At 40.7% G+C, this 21,612-nt stretch overlaps 1 protein-coding gene across 4 annotated transcripts in view; it reads right to left on the bottom strand.

The window, feature by feature from the left end:
- Positions 1–20,911, bottom strand: part of TENM1 (teneurin transmembrane protein 1) — a 385,653-nt gene extending 364,742 nt beyond the window's left edge. For all 4 annotated transcript variants that reach the window (XM_065411098.1, XM_065411097.1, XM_065411096.1 and 1 more), the window contains exon 1: positions 20,695–20,911. In XM_065411098.1, the coding sequence (XP_065267170.1) occupies positions 20,695–20,911 (217 nt within the window). The remainder of the gene's footprint in view (positions 1–20,694) is intronic.
- Between the last annotated feature and the right edge of the window lie 701 nt (positions 20,912–21,612).

Genomic DNA, 21,612 nt, shown 5'->3' on the forward strand with positions numbered 1-21,612 from the left:
GATTCAGCAAAGCATTTAAGAATGGGATTAAATGCTTTTACTGGATCAGGCCAAATTCTATCAACGACATTAAACAATACAGACCCAAAGGCAGAAGGTTCTTGGAGTTGTTTGGAAGCCAGGGAGGTGATGGTGAATCCCATAATGCCACTGACTTCCCCCACAATCATACAGACCATTTGTGTACTGTAGTAGGCGTAACCAGGCCTTCACCTGCATGCAAGGTGCTGTATTTAACTATCACTAAATCTGGTATAATGAGACTAGGCATTCTAACAGACCAAACCCTCACTACCACAAGGAAAGAACCAATTGATTTAACCAATGATTTACATAACCTATCACTCCTTCCAGGAATAACTAACAACGATGCAACTCAGACGTAATGTCCAAAAGGACACCCTATAGGGGGATAAAGAGCATAATTGACTTCATGATATCATGCCCTACTGTCTTGGTACCCAGCAACTGGGTACCAGAGCATAAAACATAGAAGAGGTTGCTGTTGGAGTGACTCTCATGTTCCAGCAGCAATAGCACAGAGGGACCACACTAGGCTGCATAATAATAGCAGTGACATTAAGCAAGTGGAGAACACAATTGGAGTAATGGCAGGATGAACAGGAAAGCAGTTGCGTCAGTTCACCTGTCCTTCTTTATAGGTGCAACACCATCTGGAGTTGGATCATCATTTAGTAAATGACTGTTTCTCCTTCAGTTTTCAGATTTTTGCAGGTAAGAGGTAAAACTAAAGTGACATTTTCTATATACAATATTGATTTATACAATGTAAGCAGAAACCGAGGAATATTTGTCCTCGAATATATTTCTTTTCTGGAAAACTATTGAACTACAAGAGTCTAGAAAAAGGAGACACTTATCTGTGTAAGAAGGCCTCTTCTTGATTTTTTAAAGGAATAATACAGAAAACAAATGGAAATACCTAGGAGGTCCCTACTCTTCATGACCAGACAAGAACAGGAGTGCCTATGTGGAGTAATGAAACAGACTCAAGTGATGGAGCCTAACATGGGAAAAAAGCATAGAATGGGAATGAAAGAAGAAAGAAACACTCTGTACCTCTTTCGTTTCAAAATTGTCAAGTAAAGCTATGGTGGTCCCAAACTGCAGACCTATAACATTAATCTATCGTGAAGGCTTTCATTAAAAGTTGCATACACAATAAATCACCATCTATGCTGGACCCTTGGAGTCACTTTGAATATCCAGGTAGTCAAAGCCAGTTGACCAGAACTATTATTGATTTTCTGTGTGTACCATTTCTGGGAAGAAAGCCAACCTCTAATAATGATACCACAATTTAAAAAAAACAAACAACCAAGAGGACATTTTTGAACTCACATCATGGAGGTCCTTGGGAATCAGGCCCACAAACGAAATACTAGAGCTGAATAAATAATTCATAATACATATTTCATTTGTTGAACATAGTTTCTTTTTTTGCTCATGGAATATCGGTGAGCATGCCATAATTTCATTGAAATTATTCATTATTCAAATGTATTTGAATTTTCCCCCCAAATATTTTTACTCTAGGGATGGAGTGCAAACAGTTTGATGTGAATATTCAGTACTCACTATTCAAAATTCAAACTTATTCCAACCTTACATACAGAGGCACAATCTCATTGGTGTCAGTGGGAGTTGTACCCCAATATTTGAAAGCTGGACTGATCCTTAGATACTCACTGTAAAAAAAACCCTCTTTCCTTTTCAAAAGCTCCAATAGTATGTTTTCAATACACTTCTACACTCTGCAAATTCTTGGTACAAGCTAAGTTATGTTTCCTGCTATCCTTATTATATGTGAGAAAATGTTCCAAGTAGTCATGATTCTTCTCTTACTTACACTGGTGTAAATCAGAAATAACTCAGTTGAAATCAGGAAAATCACAAGTGTAAAACTAGTGTAAGTGATAGAAGAATGAAACCCTATGACTCTTACAGTCCTACCTAACCTGAAGAAGACTGTGCAGCTTGAAAGCTTGTCTCTTTCACCAACACAAGTTGGTCTAATAAAAAGCATTACCACACTCACCTTGTCACTTCTAAGCAGTATATAGGATACCTGCACCTGTAGCCTCAGTTACACTAACCCAAAGCACACAGCAACACACAATACAAAACCTCACATATGCTACTTTCAGCACAGATAGAGGTAACTAATAAATGCAAAATGTTCATATAATTGTGTGACGGAGTATATCAGACCTCTGAGGCCCTCTGCTGGAGGCCTCGTGGCCCTGCCACACCCTGCCCCAAAACAAGGCAGTGGAGGGGGTCCTCCAAGCTGCCTAGAGTGGCTGTGAGGGACACAGCCAATCAGGGCCCAGCAGCCTAGTATAAGAAGAGCTGCAGGGCCAAAGGGAGTTCAGTTTCTTGCTGGAACTGTAGGAATTTGGCTGGCTGACAGAGCTACAGGACCTCGGATGAGGTAGTGCTGCCAGAAGCCAGGAAGAGCAAGAAGTAGCCCTTAGCTGGTTGCAGGGACTCCATCAGGACAAGGCCCTGAGGTATGGCTGAAGATGACACAGGGCCATGGGGAAGTGGCCCAGGGAATTAGAGCAGCAGCGTGACTTAGATAAAGGGACACAGCAGATAGCTGCTATCTACAGGGTCCCTGGGCTGGGACGTGGAGTAGTTGGCGGGCCTATACCCCCCCATTAGCCGCTGGGGGAAGTGGCCTGGACAGTGAGGCACCCCAGAGGGGGGAACTGAACTATAGTTGCCCAGCTGGAGAGCTGTAGCCAGGAAGCCCCAAGAGGGGAAGACATTGTCTTCAGGGAGGGAGCCCTGAGGCGCTATTCTATCCCAGAGGAGGGACAGTCAGACAGTGAGTGTGCAGGCCAAGGGGGCGCTCACAAGTGGTGAATGCACCCCGTTACACATTGCCATCATGATATACCTACTTCTCCTAGCAGGCCAAAAACTTAATATCAACATAAAGAACTAACTCCTGGACAACAGGTTTTCAGTGCTATGACCCTGAAGCCTGAAGAAGCAGCTACAAATCGTACATCACGCACGAGATCACAGAGAATTTTTCCCACAGCTAGATTCATAAGAGGACAGTTCTACAAGAACCTAACGCTCAAATTTCCTAACCAAGTATTGTTATGATACCAAACATTATGTACTGTTCAACATATTCAAATCAACAAAGAAACTTTTATACTAAACAATCAATCATTTTACTCTTCTGGTTTGTCATTTTTTCCCCATTGCCAGTAATTTGAGGTGATACAGAGTGAAAGGATGGTTTGAGTAACAGTAAAGAAAAGGAAGGAAAGAATTGATAGGAAAGATAAGTGAGAAGAAGGGAGAGATTGAAGGGGGAACAGACATTGAAAGAAGAAAACGCAGAAAAAAAGATGGAGAAAATGCATTGTCCTTTGCTATCTTCCCTCCACTTTGCCCCGAGTCAGATTAAGATTAATTCTACCGCTAGTGACAGTTTTATATGTCCGATGTCATACATCATGTCAAAAGGGCTAGAAATAGGAGCTTTTTAACACTGGAAAGGGGAGATTCCTAGCTTTCAAAGAGGATTCAATGTCCTTGCTCATTAGCCCTGGTATTGCCTACAACAGTGGTTTTCAAACTTTTTTCTGGTGACCCAGTTGAAGAAAATTGTTGATGCCAGCGACCCAATGGAGCTGGGGATGAGGGGTTTGGGGTGTGGGAGAGGCTCATGGCTGGGGCAGAGGTTTGGGATGTGGGGATGAGGGCTGTGGGGTGGGGCCGGGAATGAGGGATTCAGGGTATGGGAGGGGGCTCTGGGCTGAGGTGCGGGAGGGGTCAGGGCTCTGGGCTGGGGGTGTGAGCTCTGGGGTGGGGCCGGGGATGAGGGGTTTGGGGTGCAGGAAAGGGCTCTGGGTTTGGGGTGGGGCTCAGGGCTGGGGATGGGGGCACGGTCTCACCTCGGGCGACTCCCAGTCAGCAATGCAGGTGCTAAGGCAGGCTTCCTGCTTGTCCTTGCACCACAGACCGCACTGCACCCCGGAAGCGGCCAGCAGCAGGTCCGGCTCCTAGGGGGAGGTGTGCAAATGGCTCTGCGCAGCTCTCGCCTGCAGGCACTGCCCCCCCAGGTCCCATTGGCTGGTTCCTGGCCAATGGGAGTGTGGAGCTGGTGCTTGGTGCGGGGGCAGCGCATGGAGCCCTGTGGGCCCCCCGCCTTGGAGCCGGACCTGCTGCTGGCTGCTTCCGGGGTACAGTGTGGTGTCGGAACAGGTGGGGACTAGCCTGCCTTAGCTGGGCAGCACCACTGACGGGACTTTTAACAGCCCGGTCGGCAGTGCTGACCAGAGCTGCCACGACCCAGTGCCTTCCATTCCGCAACCCAGTTCTGGCTCGTGACCCACTGTTTGAAAACCACTGGCCTAAAATACTGGAACTTAAAACCAAAGTGACAATCATCCATGGAAAAAGCTATTTTTAGGTAATATTTCTCTCCCTTCAACTCATGGTAAACACAGGACCCCAGCTTTATAGACCAATCAAGACAAAAATGGTTCCAATAATATTTTATAAACTACACTGCCTAGATTTTACAATTAATCCCTGATGCTAGCAGAACTACATTGTATAAAAATAATACATGATTCTATGCTTTCCTATGAAAAACTATTTCAATAATTATGAGTCTCTTTCTTTCATTAATACTGATGACAGTTAAGAGTATGTACAAGAATAAAATATATCCCAGAGCATGACAAGGAGGTCTATAACAAAATGCCATTGACTTCAATGGGAGAAGGGCTGGGTCCTTTACATACAAAGTGTCCGAGTTGTTTCTCTGAATGGCAGAGAAAAAAAAGAGGCCTAACTAGTCAATTTTGTTAACTACATGTATGTCTTTGAAGGGGGGGGGGAAAGTTGTACATTTCCAGCATTTAATTCCTTCTAAATGTTTAAAGTACATGTCAAGTCTATTTTGATCATCATATAAGCTCTAAAGAATCACTTGTACATATTATAGGCTACCAAGACATTTGCAAAAGGAGGCCACTTCTTTTGTATAACACAGTTAATTATGTTTCCACTTATTATGAATTGTTTACTTTTATTATTTACCCATATCTTGAATATTACAAAAACAAGTTATGTAAGTCCGTTTGTCAAATGCCAAAAGTAAATTTCTACAATTAATCCATAAAAAGAGAATTAAGTTTGCCTACTTTAGAATCAGGAAAAACCTGCTGCTGATTAATCGAATGCATTAAGAAATTAACACACCAGTAAATGATTGATCATTACAATTATCTGAGTTTGCATTCCTAGGAATCCTAAGAAATGACTGAGAAATCCAATTCTTTGGTATTTTAGTTAAATTATGCTATTCTGAAAAGTATACATGGTTAAGATCTGACTATATAATTTAATAATTTGAAAGAGTTTCACACACTGTTTACAGATTTTTATTGCCTACACCTCTGATCAAAAGAGCAGTTCATAAGGAAGTCAGAGACCCTCCTATAAATAAGAGTACTGCACAACTGTTATGAAACCCGATTAAATCATCAGACCAAAGTAGAAAGTTTAAATACATTGAGAGCCTTATTCGCCTTCCATTTACACCAGTTTTAGACCAATGAAGCTCCATTAGCTTCAGTGCAATTTCTCTTGTTTTACGAGAGAGAGAGAGAGAGAGAGAGAGAGAGAGAGATGGAAATAGCCTCTCAATACATAGGGCCTATTAAAATGTAATCAGCATCTAAAATGACTCAAAATAAAGTGGGTCAGCATTACTGTGACAACCTCAGCTCCAGTCAACATGGCAGGATTCACCTCAGCTCAGATGCAATGAACCTCTTTAATATATAAAATATTGTAGAATAGTTCATATTTATTGTGGATGCCATAGTAAGCATCTCATTTTCTGTCAAAAAAAAAAAAGTAAGGGCTGTACCCTTTCTTATCCCATCGTGACCTTTCAACAGCAGTTGTCCTTCGTGACAAAGATGACACGGCTGACTTTTTATGTCTTGTGAGTATGGCTGTAGCTAAAAAGACTGATGCGCGACTGGCAGCCCTTTCACATGAAGTGCATAGGTAACCTGCTGCCGAGGAAGGGATTACTAGGTTTGACAGAGGCAGGTGACAAAAGCCCATGGGTAAATCCAAAATATGGAAAACCTGTGAAAAGGGTCAGAACCTGATAGGGGGAGCATAGGCCATTATAGCTGGGATAAGAGAGAACATGGGGGGGAGGGAATCAAATCAGTATCTTAGATGCGAGAAATATGGAAATAAGCAGGAAGAACTTGAAATGTTAGTTAATAAATACAACTATGACATAGCTGGAATCACAGAGACTTGGTGGGATAATATGCATGACTGGAATACTGGTATCGTCACCAGGGACTGATGAAATACATCCTAGAATAATCAAGGAGCTGACTGAGGAGATATCTGAGCCATTAGCAATTATTTTTGAAAAGTCATGGAAGATGGGAGAGATCCCAGAGACCTGGAAAAGGGCAAATATAGTGTCCATCTATAAATAGGGAAATAAAGACAACCTGGGGAATTACAGACCAGTCAGCTTAACTTCAGTACCGGTTAAGATAATGGAACAAATAATTAATCCATCAATTTGCAAAGACCTAGAAGACAATAAGGTGATAAGTAACACTCAGCATGGATTTGTCAAGAACAAATTGTGTCAAACCAACCGAATAGCTTTCTTTGACGGGGTAACAAGCCTTGTGGAGGGGGGAAAGCGGTAGATGTGGTATATCTTGACTTTAGTAAGGCTTTTGATACTGTCTCGCCTGACTGTCTCATAAACAAACTAGGGAACCTCAATCTAGATGGAGCTACTATAAGTTGGGTGAATAACTGGTTGGAAAACCATTCCCAGAGAGTAGTTATTAGTGGTTCACAGTCAAGCTGGAAGGGCATATTGAGTGGGATCCCACAGAGATCAGTTCTAGGTCTGGTTCTGTTCCATATCTTCATTAATGATTTAGATAATGGTATAGTGAGTATATTTATTCAGTTTGCGGACAATACCAAGCTGGGAGGGGTTGCAAGTGCTTTGGAGGATAGGATTAAAATTTAAAATGATCTGGACAAAATAGGACAAAATTCAGTAAGGACAAATGCAACGTTCTTTACTTAGGAAGGAACAATCAGTTCCACACTACAAAACGGGAAATGACTGCATAGGAAGGAGTACTTCAGAACGCGTTCTGGGGACATAGTGGATCACAAGCTAAATTTGAGTCAACAGTATAACACTGTGGCAAAAAAAAGAGCAAACATCATTCTGGGATGTATTAGCAGGAATGCTATAAGCAAGACATGAGAAGTAATTCTTCCGCTCTACTCCACGCTGATTAGGCCCCAAGTGGAATATTCTGCTGCTCAGAACTGGACACATTTCAGGAAAGATGGACAAATTGGAGAACATCCAAACAAGAGTAACAAAAATAATTAAAGGTCTAGAAAACATGACCTACGAGTAGGGTTGCCAGGTGTCCTTTTCGATCAGAACACCCGGTTGAAAAGGGACCCTGGTGGCTCTGGTCAGCACTGCTGACTGGACCATTAAAAGTCCTGTTGGTGTTGCAGCGGGGCTGGCAGGCTCCCTGCCCAGCTCCGCACAGCTCCCAGGAAGCAGCCAGCATGTCCCTCCGTCTCCTAGGTGGAAGGGTGGCCAGGGGAACTCTGCATGGTGTCCCCGCCCACAGGCACCGGCCCCACAGCTTCCATTGGCTGGGAACCACAGCCAACGGGTGCTGCAGGGGTTGGAGGGACATGACGCCACTTCCCAGGAGCCACCTGAGGTCAGCACTGCCTGGAGCCCGCACCCCAAACCCCCTCCCACGCCTCAACCCCCAGCCCTGATCCCCCCCCTCGCACCTAAACTCCCTCCCAGGGCCCACACCCCAACCATCTGCCCTGGCCCAGAACCCCCTCCTGCAAACCAAACCCCTCATCCCTGGCCCCACCCCAGACCGTGCACCCCCAGCCAGAGCCCTCACCCCTCCTGCACCCCAACCCTCTGTCCCAACCAGGTGCAAATGAGAGAGAGGGAGGGATGGAGTGAGCAATGGGCGGGGCCTCAGAGAAGGGGCAGGGGAGGGGTGGGAGCAGGGGGCAGGGCAGTGTTCAGTTTTCTGCAGTTAGGAAGTTGGCAACCCTATCTATGAGGGAAGATTGAAAAAACTGGATTTGTTTTGTCTGGAGAAGAGAACACCAAGGGGGCACATGATAACAGTTTTCAAGTACATGAAAGATTGTTACAAGGAGGAGGAAGAAAAATTGTTCCCCTTAACCTCTGAGAATAGGCCAAGAAGCAATAGGCTTAAATTGCAGCAAGGGCGGTTTAGGTTGGACATTAGGAAAACCTTCCTGTCGGGGTGGTTATGCACTGGATTAAATTGCCCAGGGAGGTTTTGGAATCTCCATCATTGGAGAATTTTAAGAGCAGGTTAGACAAACACCTGTCGGGATGGTCTAGATCAGTGGTTGTCAAACTTGGGCCGCCGCTTGTTCAGGGAAAGCTCCTGGCAGGCTGGGCCGGTTTGTTTACCTGCCGCGTCCGCAGGTTCGGCCGATCGCAGCTCCCACTGGCCGCGGTTTGCCGCTCCAGTCCAATGGGGGGTGAGGGAAGGGCAGCCAGCACGTCCCTCGGCCCACGCCGCTTTCCGCATGAGTGCAGGGGACTGGACTAGATGACCTCTCGAGGTCCTTTCCAGTCCTACAATCCTATGAGTACAATCTGTGCTTGCTGAGTCAGCTGCTGTTTACGACTCAGCCTCTGTGCCTCAAGATCAATACAGCAGTCAGTCTCAAACTAAGTAACCTCATCATTGACTACTGCTTGCCAGAGTGATCTATTTGTTGCTGACAACTCCCAGCTGTCAACGTCAATGTTGCACTGTTTCACGTTATGCTTTAGTGTGTCCTTCACGAATTTCTTGTGGCCACCTTGTATGGTGTTGCCTGCTTTCAGTTTGCCATACAGCAACTGCTTTGACATTCTGGTGTCACCCAATCTCAACATATGACTAGTCCACCCTAACTGTGATGCAATAAGCATGGTGTTAATCCCGATGGTAGTGGTTCTCAAACTTTTGTACTGGTGACCCCTTTCACATAGCAAGCTTCTGAGTGTGATCCCCCCCATATAAAGTAAAAACACTTTTTTATATATTTAACACCAATGTAAATGCTGGAGGCAAAGCAGGGCTTGGGGTGCAGGCTGACAGCTCGCGACCCCCCATGTAATAACCTCATGACCCTCTGAAGAGTCCCGACCCCCAGTTTGAGAACCCTGACTTATGGAGTGACGGATACAGTCAATTACTGGTAACTTTTTATCCTGCCATTAGATACAGAATATGGCACGCAGATGTCGTAAATGGAACTTATGTAGAAGCTTAATGTGATGCTTATAGCAGGTTCAGCTCTCTCACCCATACAACACGTTGGACAGCACAACTGCTTTATAGACTTTTAACTTGGTTTGAAGCTTAATACCATGTTGTTGCCAGACTCCGCCTGATATTATATCAAATGATTAACTCACTTTGTTGATATCACTTGTGAGCTCCTTGTCTATAGAAACATCATTTGACAAATTACTACCAAGTTAAGTCTGTAGCAGCATTCAGCTGTGTGTTTCTGATGCTGACTTTTGCTTTTGTGTAGGGTTTCCCTGGCACAGGTTGATATATGACTGCTATCTTTTTCTTGTGATGTGTCTTCAGTTCTCCATATACTGAAAAATAGTTCATGCAGTTCCCTTAGCAGGATTTCACCTCCAAACTTGAACATTTCTGCAAGAATACCATCAGATCCAGAAACCCTGCAGTCCTTCCCAGCACTGATTCTCAGAGCTGACTTCGTCAAGGAGCAGGACTGCACCAATGCTGTAATTACGGGTTGGCTGATCCACTACTCTTATTAGTGCCTTGTCTGTGATGTTGGACAGTGTGTTCTAGAGGTAACTGAAATGCTCCAAAGGATTTCTCCTTTGTCAGTGATAAGTGTTAGGCTGTCCACACTCTTCAAAAGGCACTGTACTAGTATGTACAAGACCATAAAAGTCTTTCAAAGCAGCATAGAAGTCTTTGGTCACATGATGGTCAGCATAGCCCTGGATTTCAACTGCCTTGGCATTCCACCATTGATCCTGCATGTGTCTAAGCTTAGATTAGATGTCATGACACAGACGCCTGTGTGTTATATCTGTGCCTACAGGGACATGGGGTACATCGTCAAATTCTTGTATCTCAAGTTTTAAGGGCTGCATCCCTTTTTTATTTCATCATGACCTTTCAAAGGCAGTACGTGCTTTTGAAAGAATAAGGTTTGATTACGTTTATTCCCTACAGCAAGACACTTCCACTGCAGATCGTTCAAAATGCAGCAACATGTTTGTTCGCTAGCTTGAGCGATTGTGATCACATTATAACTAACTCGTGGTGATTAGATATACATCCTACAAGGTAGTGGAATGACCTTAGATCGGCCCTTCTTGGGTTTTTGAGGCTGTTTGTTTTATTCTATTGTTGTGCAGCAACCTAAGAACTTCAGCAACTTTAATGCTTGAAAAATGAATTATAAGACCTTATTTATTATGAAATGTGCATGCCTGTATTTTGCTTATTCAATAGCCACTGTTAGGGTTTCCCTTTTATATTCCCCTTGTATTAAGTGCAGATGTGCTTTAAAGGACGTTAGCAACAAGTAATGGTTTTGTATGATTTGACTGTATTTTAATATTACATGAAACATAAATCAGCATGTAGATTATATTTTATAAGAGTACCCTATCTTCATGGAATCAAGGAACTTGGCCCTGATGCTAGGGGTTGTCCTTTTCTTTCTATGAAAAGAAAATCCTGAGGGTAACCAGAGACCAGTTCTGCACTAAGTCAGTTGCTGTAGGTTACGCTGCTGGTAATGTCCCGCAGAGGCCCTTTATATAGTCTTTGGAGCACAAGGTGTTCTGCTCACATTTCCTCCCATCCCCAGCTCACCCTCTAAGCTATGGAGGCTGTGAAGGTGTGGCTGACTTCATGCTGCCTAGGAATTGTCTCACACTGAGATTTCACAGCTGGCTGTTTAAGTCAGCTTTCTGGCCTCACGGGAGTTGTTGGAACAGTATGAAGAAACTGGAGCAGGCCATAGGACCAGGTCCTTTTTATAAAGAGAAACATTCCACCAAAGCCATTTATCAAGGTCCACATTATACCATTCAGCCAATAGCACATGTGGCAGCAGGTGTGGAGTTCTCAGTCCGCCCCAAGGAGAGCTCTGGGAAAGCTCTGGGGGGGGAGGGATAGCTCAGTGGTTTGAGCATTGGCCTCCTAAACCCAGGGTTGTGAGTTCAATCCTTGAGGGGGCCACTTAGGGATCTGGGGCAAAATCAGTACTAGTGAAGGCAGGGGGCTGGACTCGATGACCTTTCAAGGTCCCTTCCACTTCTAGGAGATAGGATATCTCCATTAATTTAAAATTTTATTTTATTTAATGTGCTATAGGAGGCACAATCATTGCTCCCCAGCACATGGGGGAGTACAAATGCTGCATTATCCCTGTTTGCCAAGATAACTCTGTAGTCTGATATGCAAGTGCTGGGGTTAGGGGAGGGAGGAATCAGCAGCATGACCCTGCCTTCTCTTCACTCTCAAGGGTGCAAGTAGACAGCAATATTTTTTTACTCCCTTGAGCTAAGGAACTGGGATTGTCCCTAGTTCATGCATATATGTTGTCACTACTCTTTGCAATGAGTAGGGACAACTTTATCTTATGTACCTTCTTTCACATAAAAAAGGGATTCTTCTCCACAGCTTTCCATGATCCACTAGCTACATTGTTCATATATTACCATTTTCATTACTGCCTACATTGTGTACTGGTGATTTTCACAAAACTATTTATATTTTCACCTACTTTTCTTCAGTCTCAAACTTTAAGTGAACTTTGATTTCATCTCCTGACAGATCTTATGGAACCTGCCCTTTCTCTAAAGGATATAGGTATGAAAATTTTAAATAGAGTGGGAAATAGTTAATAGCATGTTCTTCAAGATAAAGTTTAACTCAGACATCTGACTAGCTAGCTGCTGTACACAAGTCATTTGGATACCGTAATGTAAAGGGTGAAGCATACTGAGAATGTAGCCATACTCTAAAGCAAGTGGCTCGGGTTTGCAGCTCACAACAATATATATCAATGTGATTTCACTCACTAATCTTACAACTGAGCAAATTCCTAACAGCATTAATTGATTATAGCAGCCCTCTTTGCTATTCACCCCATCACATCATTGAATTCCAGAAAAAAGTCAATACTAAGATGTTGAACAGTTGGCATAAATTCTTCAATCTTACTCCTTCCATCCCTTTCTTTTGGTTTACTAAGGTGCTTCCACTGACTTGCAAAGCATTTTTAATAAGTCACACAGACAATGGGAAATGGATTTGCTGAGCACTTGCAATTGAAACCAAAGTTTACGGGAGCTACAAAGAATGGAGCATCTCTGAAAATCAGACCCTGGGATTTTAATTAATGTGTGTGATTTACTTAAAATAAATCTCTACTTTTAAGTTCTGAAGCATTTGACTCTTAATATGAATTTAATCTCTAATTGACCTATGATATACCCACCATGGTGTAGAACTATATTTAATTCAGGTAATGTCTTTTTCTGGCAGAGCGGTTCCTGATATTTCTGCATTTGGGGGGTACAAAATATATGATCAAGAAACATGGACTCAGGGAGAAAGGTTATCTGGCTCCAGTGTCTGGTGAAACAAGAAAAAAAGCAAATTTGATTTTATTCCCAATTCCAGAAAATAAGACAGCTCTCTTCTTTTGTCAAAAGAACGGACAGAAAAGGCAAGTAACCAGAATATATGTATAAGAAGTTAGCCTCAGGGACAATTGCATAGTTGTTTACTTCATTCTATGTCCTACATACTATATGCCAGTCATTTCTTCAATATTCTTCCTTGTCATTAGTTCAGACTTCTGCATCCATTGCTGATAGATCTTCCCAGAGCACTTAGAAGTGTCAGAGAGGCTGCACCTCTCCTGGTTTAGTAATGGCATGTTATAGATTTTCTGAGATCGTTGGCATACTCTGAAAAACAGAATTCTACACCAAGATGTGTAACTTACTAGGGTGGCTGGAAAACCATCAGATCCTAAGATTGTTGGAGAGACTTTTGAAGTTGGTTGAGGGTTGCTGGAAGAACTGATGTACACTGAAATTGGTGACTGACTAAGGCTACTCTGTCACTCTGTTTTTGACTGGTATGCTTTCTGACATTTTTATTCTGCTAAAAATTAGTGCATCTAAAAAGAGAATGGAAATTAGGATTTCCTTTTACATCAGCACACTGCAAACCGGGTTTGTGTTATTCTGTATTTATTTGGAAGGCAAATCATATGTTTCATTCCTTCTGTTTGATTTATTAGCATAGGATGGAAAATGCACTGTGATCGGTGATACTTTGTTTAATGACTTAAATGTGCTCATATGTCTTGTAGATTTTCCTGGGTTTATTCCCTCCCTTGTATACTCCCTTGATTAAAAAAAATACTTATAAGGAGGGTATAGGGTATTTCTGATAAGTAACTGGCAATTTTTGTGAGCTTACAGGTATCATTAAAAGTTAAAAGCAGCATTATAAAATTGCTGATAGATATTTTGTGAAAGCTTGTGGGATGCTGTGATCCTAGAAAGTAAGAACCGATTTCAGGCTCGGGGTAAAAGAAAGGTTTATTTATACCTTTGGTTTATTTTCTTATTTTCAGTCTGGTGAAGAAAAGCATTTCTAAAACATTTTTTAAAATCAAGCCACACAAAAAAAAAATCCTACAATTTTCCCTACCACAACTTTTACACATAGAAGGAATGAAAACTGCACAATTAGTAGCCAAATCTGGTCATGCCAATACTATCTTAAGTCGACATTAGCTTCCTTCTGTTGGTGGTACACGTCCTCACCAGGAGTGCTTCCACCAACTGAAGAGGGGCAGCGTGGGGGGCTGAGAGCCAGAACACTCAGCTCTGGGAGAGGGAGGCTTCTTTCTTCTCTGTTTCCCACCAAGAGTGGAGGCAGGCAGCCGCCTCAGGCTTCCCGCCTCCCCATCCCCAACGGGAGCTGGGGGGAAGCTGTCCGGAAGGTTATCGCCTCCAGCGGGAAGATCCATGCCCGGAGTCTGGTCGGCTGCTGTGCTGCCAGTGGGGAGCCTGGACGGCAGCCCAAGCCAAGACCCTGGGTGGCAGCCCAGCTTGGAGACAAGACCCGGCAGCAGCCTGTCTGGGGAGCCGGTAGTCAGCTTTCTTGTCCATTTCATGGCTCCAGTGGACAAGAATGACAGCCAACAGCAGATGTAAGTAACACAATGTCTATACAGACACTGTCACCCTAACTAACTAACTGTCACCCTCGGGGAGATGGAGTTATTATGTCGGTGTAGTAGGGCAATTAGGGCTTGTATTCTCTATGCGCTAAATCGATTTAGCAAGTCTGGTGAAGACGCAATAGGTCGATGGGAGAACGCTCTCCTGTCAACTTCAGTACTCCATCTCAACAAGAGGTCAATGTCGATGGGAGAGCATCTCCCGTCAGCCTAGTGCAGTGTAGACACCACTGTAAATCAATCTAAGCTACTTCAACTTAAGTTATGTAACTTATGTAACATAATAAGCGTAACTTAGATCGACTTATTTTGTTAGTGTAGACAAGGCTGTAATGTAGACACTGACATAGTTAGGTCAACATAAGCTGCCTTATGCTGACCTAACTTTGTAGTGTAGTCAAAGCCTAACTGGTATCATCTGTCTTCTTCAGAGTCTGCAGATACTCCCCTCTACATGAAATCAGTGATCCAGAAACTCTCAGATAAAGGAGGGAGCTACTCATCACATTGAATTTCTGTTGGAGGCATTAAGTCCATCATACATTAGATCAGTGGCACTCAACCTTTCCAGACTACTGTACCCCTTTCAGGAGTCTGATTTATCTTGCATACCCCCAAGTTTCACCTCACTTAAACTACTTGCTTACAAAATCAGACATAAAAATACAAAATTGTCACAGCACACTATTACTGAACAATTGCTCACTTTCTCATTTTTACCATATAATTATAAAATAAATCAATCGGAATATAAATCTTGTACTTACATTTCAGTATATAGTATATAGAGCAGTATAAACAAATAATTGTCTGTATGAAATTTTAGTTTGTACTGTCTTCACTAATGCTTTTTATGTAGCCTGTTGTAAAACTAGGCAAATATCTAGATGAGTTGATGTACCCACCAGAAGACCTCTGCGTACCCCCAGGGGTACATGTACCCCTGGTTGAGAACCACTGCACTAGAGGGTAGGTAGGTGCAAGCAGGTAGCCAAAAGAAGTAAAGCTACTGTGCAGCAACACACTCCTTAAAAGAAATGATGTAGCAGGAAACTTAGGCTTCAAAACTGTGATATTTTCTTCTTTTTTTTTTTTGGCCTTCCATGCAAGTTTCTGTGGGACAGGATGATATTAGGGCTGTAACCTTACATTTCAAGTAAGTGAGAATATATTCTAGTGTTACATATGTGATGTATTTAGAGGAAAAGCTGATTAAAAATTAGCCTCTTTACTTTTACAAGTCCCGCAGAAGCACAGTGAGAAAAAGCATTTGAAACAAACAGTGCGTACTATACATGGGCCAAATGCTATGCTCACCAGTAAAATACGGAGCAAATCTACTGCCCTTAATGAACTCACTGTGGATTTATACCAGTATGAGAGCAGAATTTGGTCCATTGTGTGAGTCAAGCTAGTTCCAGTTTACAGTTGACAAAAAGGCACAATGACATTTTCCTGACATGACAATTTCTTGACAAGACTTGTCAGCATGCCTTATTTTCATGTCTTTGCAAATAAGTAAAACTATTTCTGACTGGTCACATGAAATCCAAGTTCCATATGTTTAAATCTTCCTTCTTGGTATGTATGAATTTGAACTAAAAGCGTAACAAACTGCATTCTCCAGATCTAGGTTTCCTCTCTAAACTCTATTGCTTTGTAGAATTAGAACACTTCTAAATGCATACACAGTATATCAGTCATAAAACTGCTATAGTGAGAATCCGACAAAGAATCAGAAACAGGCAAAAATTAGGGCTTAGAATAAAACTGGTCTGGAAACTAGAGGGCCAAATTCTAAAGTCCTTACTCTGGCAATTCTTACTGAGGTCAATGGGGGTTTTGCTTGAATAAGAATTCATTACACACATTTAGCCCAGTTCAGTTGTTCAAGAGGGAATTTATACAAGTTTCTTCATTTTATTCGTCCTGCTAGTGATCTCATACTCTACTTTTTGTCCTACAAATAAGAAATCTTATGTGACCCTCTGGTTAGGAATAGAAAATGCCAAATATTTTGTGAAGCATTCTAAAACCTTTGTTTTCTGGTATCGCTAGCTATGCTAATGTTTTCACACAAATTTACCAGTAAATATATGCTGCTTTTTCTTCCTGCACCAGGGCATAATATCGGTTTGCCTGGCCCATAATGAAGCTCAATATATTTATCTTGCCAGGAAATATATATAAAAGTTTGGCTAACTAGAAATTTATCCCCATATGTTCATCCTGTTAAGGATCAATAACATTCATCATTCCAGTGACTCAATCCCAGATGCTTGTCCTGTCTGGAATTCATTCCTCTAAACTGGTATTTTCCATAATAGTATACATCAGTCTAAAAGGAATACAGCTTTTTTCTTTACATCTCCAAAAATTGTAGGACTAGAGTTTTCTCTTATTTACATTCATGTAAATAAAGAGTAACTCCTTGAAGAAAATGGTGTTTTGCTGCCATAAAAGTGTTACAAGTGAAATGAGAATACGATTGATAGACTATACATCCTGCAAGGAAAAAATTTTCCATGCCAGAATCATCAAGATGTATCCTACCAGGAATCATCAATACATCTAGAGTGTCCAGCCAATTCTGCCCCATGTCTTTAAACTATCAACAATCTATTGGCCAGTCCTGCAAAGGGTTAATTTCCTATGTTTTCCAAAAACCATGAACTACATTAGACTGGGTCTGCCTGAAATTTACTTCATGTGTCTTTCTGGACAGGATAATACATTATTGGTTTATAGACATTTAGATAAACAAAGCAATGTGAACATTCCAATTACTCTAAAATAATCTTTCTTGATAAAATTTACACATTGTGAAGTTATACGTGAATCTTCAGGAGTGGAAAATACTTTTATTGGAAAGAGCTTTTCATCTGTCCACAGTGTATCAAAACTGATACGTTTAGCCAATTCCTATATCCATACTTGCAAGTCTTTGTGTGATCTTATTTGCTAAATCTTGGACTGTCAGATAACTGAGTTTCCACTGAAAATCACTCAAGAGCTACAATTTATCTTACATCTAAAACTCCGTAAGACAGAGCATATGATGTTCAGCAACAGTCATATGGCCTCTTAAGTTACATAATTGTCTCCCGATAGACTATTCTGTATTCACTGTTGATTTTTTTGCGCTTCCTCTAAGTAAACCTTGTAGAAAACAACTAATAAACCAATCCTCCTTAAAGAAGTGGGTTTTGAGAAGAGATTTTAAGGAAGGGACAGACAGAGTCATGAAAAGAGTTCCAGGCACAGGGAGCACCCTGAAAGTTGTGATGTATTTTGTGTTCCCACATTGTGATCATCACGAAAAAACTGTGGAAACAAATTTAATAATTTCTATAAACACATGGCTTTACAACGGGTGTTTGTTACAAATATTAATACTAATAAAATTGTATAAAATAAGATATATTTGAAGCAAAACAAATACCACTGACAAAATGTGGGCATTGGGTTCATAGCACACAAACCACAGAGGTTTCATACAATTATTGGATTATTGCCATATTTATGTATAGTATCAATTCTGTGAAAGAACACCTATTTCAATAAAGATCCCATGAATAGAACAAAGGACTTTCACTACCAATGAACTCTTGACACTAGTAGCCACAATGAAGTGGTCAAACTGCCAGTAATAAATTACTTGCCAAAAAATGCTGGCAACCTGGCATAAAGGGTTTTGGTTTTAGATAGAGAGTCTGTTTTCATTATTCATCATATATTCTCAGTGACTTTGCTTTTCTTATATTCCCTCACCAGAACTCACAGGTTTGTTTGCTATCTCACCTTGGATCATTATCACTTTATTCATGACTGCTGCAATGTGTCTGTTTCCTTATCTATTACCACACATTATGTTGGTGGAGTTCACAGTCCTTCTGAATTTACCTCCACTTTGACATCCACTAATCATCACTTTTTCAGGATTGCATTTTGCTTCAGTGCTGTCTAATGGTTGGAACAGGAGACAAAGTCAAGAGACAAGAGCTTTGCTTCTGACTCTGCCATTAACTCACTATGTGACCATGAATATATTACTTAACAGTCTCCATGCCTCAGTTTCCTTATTTATAAAATAGAGATGATAATATTTATCCACCTTTGTAAAGTACATTGAGATCCTCAGAAAATAGTGCTATATATCAGTGCAGGATATTATTATCCTTTTCCCAGGTTTCCACTAATATAAGCTGACAACATTCATAATCCTCTTTTGTCAGTGATTACAAAAAAAAATTACATTTCACAAATAAAGGATGCAAAATTAAAGATATGCCTAATACAGAATGTCAGCAAAATGTTGTTAGGGTTTATAGGAATCCAAATTTCAAATACACCCTTATGACTTTGGAGTAGGTCAGACTCATAACTCAAAAGGGGCCTGTTTTTTTTCTGTTCTTGTTTGAATGCAAGCAAAGAAAGCAGAAATTCCTAAGAATACTAGATCTCACAGCATTTCTACCATTAAAGATATGGCCTTTTGAAAGCTTGTTAGATTTCAATCAACAAACAGAAGCTTATCTAACCCAACTCTGGAGCCAGATGAGAACTCTGCCTCCTCAGCCTAACTTTTGTTTGTCTGAACAAATTCTTTGCCCAACCACTTACATATTTCAAATCTGTATGACAGCTGGCATGTCAAACATATGGGCTGAATTTATGGCAGATCAATACGATTTACGCCAGCACAAAAATATGGGGATGAATTCCTGGCATTGAAAACCCATATACAATGTAATTCTTGGCAGAACAAACCTATACAATTACTGACTAGGACAATTATGTTGCATTAAATTTCTCACAAGAGAAAACTTTATTATATGATTTCCGGTAAGACAAGAAAATTTTACCTCCATCCAGACAACTCAATATACTAGCATATATTGTCAAGTATACCAGAAGTATTAACAAGTATTACATAGGAACCAATATGCACTGAATAATAATATATTGACAGACTCCATTTCAGGAAAGCATCTCTATTCAGGATGTCAATTAAGCAAGTGCTAACAGGCCAACCTGAATAGTGATGTTGTAAAGCATGTGCTTGGGGTCATATGGTAATTTGCAGCAGGACAAGACTATGAATTTCAAGGAGAAAAAGTTAGCTGCTTATAAGGCAAACAGGACAGACGCCTATGATATCTAGTAAGAAATGAACTGAACATTAATCTAGGCAAGAAAAACATGGAGAACACATTTTTAATAAGCCATAATGCCTCCATGAGTCTTCAAGAAATACATCTGTTTTTGCAAATAATAAATCTGATTCCTAAAGCCAATCCTGAACATGTGTGAGCAGGACAAACTGCTGTATGGTGACTTGCTGCAGAAATGCATACAAGCTTTACCATTTCTAGCAAGGAAATCACAAGGAGTTAATCCTACAAGATTATTGGTGGAATTTTCTTATAAGATACAGTTCTCTAAGGAATAAACCTATGCAACATAGGGAGGATAAACTCAAAGCATAACAAATGGGATAATTTCTTAGTTAAGCAAACAAGGTAATTCTTGGCAGGTCAAACATACATGGCTGAAATCTTGGCCAGAATAATTTGAATAGGTACTGTATTCAAATATATAATAAATTATAGCCTTGTATTTCCCCCAACACTGCTGCTTTGTAGCTGTATGCACCATTTGGGTATATGTGCTGAAAAGATTTCTAGGATAGGAACAAGTTCTCCCCTGAGTTACATCTATGCTTAAAAAAAAATAAAAAAGAAAGAAAGACAACAGTAAATTGTTTGCTTTTGTACTTACAACAAATTATTTCTCCTTCCATTTGTAAATGACTTGGCTACTTGTAGGATTACACAAATTTTGTTTAAGAGGATTGTTGCATTTGAATTTACCAATAAGCTTTACAAGCACATGGACAGATAACCTACAACCTCAAAGCTAATTTGGTACCTGGAGCGAATCCATACATATATGAAAGAATTTTAAACTATTACCCAGTTAGTTTTAGTAAGAAGAGTAGCCACCACCTAACAACAGCATTTACCAACAGTTGCCATGTTGTGGTCTGAGAGACAGCATAGTAATTCCGTATTTCTGGAAGGTGATAGCTGAAAAATAGTTAGGAAAATAATTGCAGTAACTCAGATACTGTAGTGTGGTAACAGGTGCCAAATGGTGACTTTTAAATGGCAATCACTGTCTGCCATTGAAAGTAATATAATTATATGTTTACATGCTGATATACAAATGCCCCTGTAAGATACTTTTCATAATTAGTGAAAATGAAAATCAATTATGTACCTTGAGTGGATTTGTCATCGGCTTTTCTTTTTCTGCTATGGCTGTTATAGTTCAGTCTTAGTTCTTGGCTATATTCATTTAGAGTTTCTCTGGAGTCATAGGATTGTCTTGGTTTTCTCCCATCTTCACTTTCATCTGAAGAACTTGTATAAGCTAGATCCATTTCATGCTTAACTTTTGACAGTGGCTGGTAGGGTTTGCAGTCCATCTGCTCCATTTCTGATTAAGTATGCTCAGAGTCATGAAAATAAGGAATAGGAACTCCCTAAAGAAATGGTCCTGAAAAAGACAAAATTCCATCTCAGATATTACACATAAATATTAGCTATTCAGGGCCAGATGTTACTCTCAGACCAAAAGAAAATCAATGAAATTTATCTAGATTTACATAAATGTGATTGAGATAAGAATCTGGCCCACAGATTTTCAAGAAACACGATCAAAATAGCTTTAAAAAAACCAAAACCAAATGATATCAGAGTGCTAATGTTGTCTTGTACTTCATGCACAGAGTACATTATAATACCATTTCGGTAGAAAATCTGAATTTCCAGTATGTTATTTGAAATTATTGAATATAATAATTGAATATATTTCTCTAAAAATCTGTGTGTCCCTCAGATATTACATTTTTTAATTTTTTTTTTAACATTAAGGTCAAGAAATCAAAAAGAGTTCTACTCCTCTGGCAGTATTTGGTTATATAAATTAAAATGTCCAGTCAACTAGTAAGACATTTGACACACTTTAAAACAATCAGGCATGTTTAAAATTCAAATGGATAGCTTATGACAGTCTCAGAATACTGTATCATAATTAATTCAGAAAATGACATTTTCCTTTTAAATAATGCGAATTTTCAAAAAAAAAATCTCTAGCTCAAAGCAACTTGAGTCCATACAGAAAGTACTGCAATGA

Source organism: Emys orbicularis, chromosome 9 (genome assembly GCF_028017835.1).
Source record: "Emys orbicularis isolate rEmyOrb1 chromosome 9, rEmyOrb1.hap1, whole genome shotgun sequence".
NCBI lineage: Eukaryota > Metazoa > Chordata > Testudines > Emydidae > Emys > Emys orbicularis.